The 6,384-nt window shown below is 39.2% G+C and overlaps 1 protein-coding gene across 1 annotated transcript; it reads right to left on the reverse strand.

The window, feature by feature from the left end:
* Positions 1-586: 586 nt before the first annotated feature.
* LOC139705691 (protocadherin beta-5-like) lies at positions 587-4,223 on the reverse strand. Its single transcript, XM_071611856.1, has one exon. It carries the CDS (start codon positions 4,048-4,050, stop codon positions 1,663-1,665), a length of 2,388 nt encoding a protein of 795 aa, XP_071467957.1. The 5' UTR covers positions 4,051-4,223; the 3' UTR covers positions 587-1,662.
* Positions 4,224-6,384: the final 2,161 nt, after the last annotated feature.

The following is a 6,384-nucleotide window of genomic DNA, read 5'->3' on the forward strand; positions in this document are numbered from 1 at the left end:
AAGCACAGGTACTTAATCTCCACTAAGATAATACTTGAGACTTAAAAATATCAGATTATAAAATAAACCTTTAAACTTCTTGTATTATGCCAGAAGTTCAAGGAAGTTGTCTTCTATTAATATAAATTTAACTAGTTAGGAATCACACGATCAACTCACTAGGGTTATTGAACACAATTGAGAACTATTATAATTCAAACGAATTCATTACTGTTAAAGCTACTCAGGACAAAATACTTCATACAAATGCAACTTTGATGTCATTGAAAAAATTAAATAACATTAAAGAACAAAACTGAAGAATTAAACATCAAAAGAAGTCATTATGATGTTGGTAAAAACTGTTCACATCTACAAAGTGCAAAATCTTTGATCAGCCAGTAAGGACTAAACAAAATTGCCAAAATGCAGAAGATGTTTCTGGATTATTGAAAAGGGGGCAGAAGCTGCAGATAGACCAAAGGATATATATATATACAGTAAATTACACTTGATCATCTACTGTAGAGCAAAAGGACAAGTGTAGAAGGCCGGCTGGCTGCAAAATAACCGGGGGGGGGGGTGACGAATAACTTGTGTACGTTGATACAGCAGGAGTGGGAGCCATTTATTGCAGGACAGGAGCAGTATTTATACATTCCACACAGCTTATCTAATTAGCATAAACTAGATACATCAGTCAACCAATAAGGAATCTCCACACTTAATGGCTAGCTTTTGTTACTTCTCAAACCACTCCCTCTGGCATTTTGCCAGGCACCATCCAGACTTGTTTACTAACTCTAACATTCCCCTGGCAAAATGCCAGGTGTTATTTTTGACTTGTTTACAGACTCTAACAGACAAGGAGATATATGAGGACCTCAAGAGTTCTGAATTTATTGGAGGTATTTAGGATATAATTCAGGCTCTGAGATTATTCTTTGAATATGATTATGTGAAGCAGTGATTTAACAGTTTTACTTAGTAAAGGAGGATGACAAATTATATGATAGTCTCCCTTTAGTTTATCTTAAATGAGATTTTTTTTAAAAAAATTAAATCTTCGTATTTATGAAACACTTAAACGATATTTTAGGTAAGTCCTAACCAAGTAAAATATCATTGTCTTGCATATGAGATGTTCACAACAAGAAAAAGGCCACACTTTTGTATATGAATACATTCATTAAATGAAAAGTTAACATACAGCTTGAGAAAAACAAGTAGACTAGATTTTATGCTCTTGGCTGATCAGTGGATTTAACCTAGTAGTACATAGAGCCAATCATAAATTTAGTTCAAGGCCAACACTCTGGTATTGGAAGATAAACTTATAAGTTAACAATGGGTGCCACAAATACATGAAAATTCAAGAATCCATACAAACCTTTAAATGGGACATGAAATTCATTAAGTTCACTAAAATAAGAAGTTTTTACTTGCTTAATTTACATTTATTAAAAGCTGAACATCAAGAGAAGATTGAATATGGAGAAAATACATATTTGATATGATTATAAATGCTATGAGTAATGCCATTAAAGGAAGAAACTTAGAGCTATCAGGAATGTGCATAGGAATGGAACAGTGGTTATGAGTGCTTTAACATCGTTAGAATTATTTAAGAGAAAGAAGTTGCAATAGCAAGTTCGCCAAAATTAGTGAAAAGAATTACAACAATTAGCTGAATACAAAGCTATTTCTGCAGTTGGAATTCTCTTTAACTTCTCTCCCAGCCTCCGGAACCAAGAGGTTGGGGAATATGGGCTTCAGGAACTTGAACTCGCCAGTTCCAGAGTCTCCAGCCAGACATACCTCATACTGGTAGCTCTGGGACAGTGTCCCAGTACCGCTGACGTCCACCAGGTGTCCAGGAAAGTGGCCCTCAGGCATAGAGCAGACACCCAGAGGCGCCGCCCTGCGCCTCCTGCACAGCCTCACAACCACGAACACCAGCACAGAGAAGAGGAAGAGAGATGACACAGAGGCCAAGGCGATGACCAAGTAGACAGTGAGCGAGTCCTCCTGCGCGCGCTCGGGCGCCACTTCCGGGAGTGGCAGGTAGGGCTGGGAGAAGCCATCCACCAGCAGCACGTGCAGCGTGACGCTGGCAGACAGCGGAGGCTCGCCATTGTCCTTGACCAGCACCACCAGCCTGTGCCTGGCCGCGTCGCGCTCACTCAGCAGCCTGGAGGTGCGCACCTCGCCATTGTGCACCCACACGCCAAACAGCCCTGGCTCCGTGGCCTTGAGCAGCTGGTATGACAGCCAGGCGTTCTGGCCCGAGTCTCCATCCACCGCCACCACCTTGGTGACCAGGTAGCCCTGCTCTGCCGCCCTGGGCACCAGCTCCGTGCAGGGCGCAGAGGCGTTCTGCATTGGGTACAGCACGAAGGGCGAGTTGTCATTGTCGTCCAGCACCACCACGCGCACCAGCGCCTGGCTGCTGAGCGCGGGCGAGCCTTGGTCTGTGGCGCCCACGCGGAACTCGAATGCCTGCAGGGCCTCGAAGTCCAGCGCCCTCAGCGCGAACAGCTGCCCATTGTCTGCGTTGATGGAGACCAGCGAGGCGAGGGGCAGGTGCGGGTCCTGGGTTGGCAGCAGCGAGTAGGTGATCTGGGCATTGGTGCCTGAGTCTCTGTCTGTGGCACTGATGCTGCCTATTTTCAGGGCAGGGCTGTTGTTCTCGCGCACCAACAGCCTGTAGGTGGTTTGTGTGAAAGCAGGTGCATTGTCGTTGATGTCAGAGACAAGGATAGTTATGTTGTGTTCAGTTTTCAACCTAGGTGACCCCAAGTCAGTGACTGTGATAGTGATGTTGTACTGGGCTCTGCTCTCTCTGTCCAATGGCCTCTCTGTCACCAAGGAGTAAAAGTTCTTAAATGTGGGCTTCAAGAGGAAGGGGAGATCGTTTTCTATGGAGCAAACCATCCTACCATTGTCCCCAGAGTCTGGATCAGAAACGCTGAAAATAGCAACTATACTCTCCAGGGAGTTTTCTGGGATAGAGCTGCTGAGTGTGGACATGGTTAGTTCAGGAGCATTGTCATTCACATCCACCACTTCTATGGCCACTGTGCACTTCCCTACAAGGCCTCCACCATCTGTGGCTGCAATTTCTATGATATAATGTTGGGTTGCCTCAAAATCCAATGCCCTTTGCAAACGAATTTCTCCTGTTAGTTTGTCTATTACAAATGGTTGAGAAACTTCATCACCTTCGAGTAGAGAGTAGTTTACACGCCCATATGTTCCTACATCTAAATCTCGAGCAGATACAATGAGAACTAACGAGTTTATGGGACTGTTCTCAGGAACCTGTACTTCATACAGGGATTGTAAAAATTCAGGGGCATTATCATTCATATCTACTACTTCAATGTGAACTGTGACAGTCCCAGACCTGGGTGGCATCCCACCATCCAGCGCTGTGAGGATTAAACTGAGCTCAGACTCTTCCTCCCGGTCCAGAGCTTTGTCCAACACCAGCTCTGGGTATTTTCTGCCATCTCCACGATTGTGAGTAGCAACACGAAAATTGGAATTGGGGCTGATTGTGTAGTTCTGAACACTATTGCTACCCATGTCCGAGTCCTGAGCTGATTTCAAAGGAAACACAGTCCCTGGCTGGGCACTCTCTGGGATTCTAAGGAACATTTCCCTGTCTAGGAACTCTGGAGAATGGTCATTTACATCTGTGAGTTGCACATCAATTTGAAACAACTGCATCGGGTTTTTGAGTAACAACTGGAAATGCAAAATGCAGGGTTCTGTAGCCCCACACAGCACCTCTCGGTCTAGTTTTTCCTGTAGAAGCAAATTGCCGGTTTTTACATTGAGCTGCAAGAGCTGTTTGCTGCCTTTGTGATGGATTCTCGCACCCCGAGTTGCCAGTTCCCCCACCCTGAGCCCCAAATCTTTTGCCAGGTTGGCCACTGAGTAGCCACTTTCTGTTTCTTCTGGCATGGAATATCTAATTGCCTCAGAATCAACGTCCCACAAAAACAACAGCATAGCAAGAAAAATGACTTGCCTTTTCTGCAGGGATTTTGCTAGAGCAGTCTGCATTGTTCAAATCCGTCCAGAAGGTGCAGTTCCTTCAACTCGGTATACAATCCACTCAGACAATTTGGTTAAATAATCCTGAGTTATATGTTTCTGTCTGACATGCACTTAGAATGGTGCCTTGTCTGAAGATCTGTCTTCTGGAGCTGGCTTAAAATGCCTCCTTCTTTGGGGGAGCTCTCCGAGTTCTGATTCCCAGCTCAATGGCGTCCCTGGCATTTAGAGCCCATTATTCACTTGCTTATCCTGCAGCGCCACCAGGTGTCTTTACTTACTATTGCATATAATATTTGCCATTTCATTCCAAATTCTAAACCTTCTGTGTATCAATACCCTTTTGATCGCAAAAGCACTATCTTCAAGTTATTAGAATTTCTAAATAAACGTTTTCTAATTTAATTTTCAGTAAAAAAAACCCTGTACGAATCAAATAAATTGATATATTAGACTTCATGTTCTTCTGAATTTATGAAGAAACCTTTATTGTGGGTTTACGATTTATTGTATTTATAAAATTAATGATAATGTATAATTACAAAATTTCAATTTTACAAAAATTAGTTTGATTTCTAAGTGTAACATTCCATCATAAAAAGTAAAAAAAATCACAAATCATATGTGTACAACTCAGTGTATACTCATTTTTTATTAAAGGTAGAGATTTTTGCTAAATGTCATCTTTCTTCATATGTGTGTACTTTATGCTCATTTTAAAGTTATATACAACATTAGAATATGCTTTTATATAATCAAATGCATGAAAAATATTTTTGTATAATTCACTTCTGAGCTGTCCCAGAAAGTCAAAGTTTGAATGTTTTCTCTGATATGTGGAAACTAATGGCAAGATGGCTGGGGTATTGGGAGAATTCCATCAAAATATAGGAAAGATTAATAGAGTATTCCAAGGGAAAGATGGAGGGACCAAATAGGGGAAATAACAGTAGAATGAATCTAAGCAAGCTTTCATATGTACATACATGAATATATCACAGTGAATCTTAAGTCAATTAATTTTAAAGTGCATACACTAATATAAAAGGATTCTAGATTAAAAATTGAAGCAATACCAAAATGCAAGAATTCTTCTTTCATTGTTTGTTTTTACTTGCCCCCAAAAGGCAAGCACCATCCTGACTTCTATTATCATAGCTATCTCTGCCTTTCTTGAACTTTTAAACAAATGAAGATATAGAGTATTACTATTATGTCAACCTTGTTTCAGTTAATATTCTATTAAATAAAACTGATCTGTGTCATGTTATTCTAATGTTTTTTGTATGCATTGGTTTTGTATGTATATACCATGGTAGTTTATACATTGTGAAGTGGCTGAAAATTGGGGCTTTTCTAGCTTTAAGATTTTTTTTTTGGTTCTACCACAATACATGTTGAATATGCTCATAAGATTTGGATTTTTGTGCATTAATGCATGCATATATATTTAGATTTTTAAATATTGTAAAATATTTTTCAAAAGTAGTAATAATGCCAGCAAAATTTGGGAGTTCCAGTTTCTTCATATTCTTGTCAACATTTGATGTTGTCTTTTCAGTTTTCACCATTCTACTAAGTGTGTGATAATATCATATTGTGATTTTAATTAGCATTTCCCTGGTGCTTTATGAAACATGCACATTTTCACAAATTTGTTGGCTATTAATTTACATTTTTTATGAAGTGCTTGTTGAAGTCTTTTGTATATTTTTCTAATTGGGACATTTGCCTGTTTCCTTATTAGACTGTCTTCTATATTGTTGAAATATCTTTTTCAGATACATTAATTGCAAATATGTCTTCCCACTATGCTTGCTTTTTTATAATTTTTGAGATCTTAATGGTTACACATAGAAGTTGAGTTCTATGCTTTTATTTAAAATTTATTATGGTGACATTGATCAAGCAGTCTTTAATTTGGTCTGATTTATCAATACATTTCATTATAGTTGGCAGTTTGTGTGTACTAGTTAAATCTTTTGCATACTCCAAAGCATATTATATTCTTATATGTTTTGAAAAACTAATAACTATATTTTACCAGTTGAAAACTATAATCAACTTTAAATTACTTTAAGTGAGTAATGTTAGGATCATTTTTCATGGAAATATCCAAATGACTTTGAACCATGGGGAAGATGATTCCCATTATTTCTGAAATGACATTATTGTCTTAAATCAGGTGACCACACATTGGCTTAAGTATTTTATTTTTCTCTCTGTTTATCCTACAATACCACATTCTATTGATTACCATAGCCTCATCATTGAATTTTGTATATAAGAGGTAAATCCTCCATTTAAAAATCAATGGACTGTTTTAAAGAGAAGTTTTAGACT

The sequence above is a fragment of the Marmota flaviventris genome, chromosome 5 (genome assembly GCF_047511675.1).
Source record: "Marmota flaviventris isolate mMarFla1 chromosome 5, mMarFla1.hap1, whole genome shotgun sequence".
In the NCBI taxonomy this organism is placed as follows: Eukaryota; Metazoa; Chordata; class Mammalia; order Rodentia; family Sciuridae; genus Marmota; species Marmota flaviventris.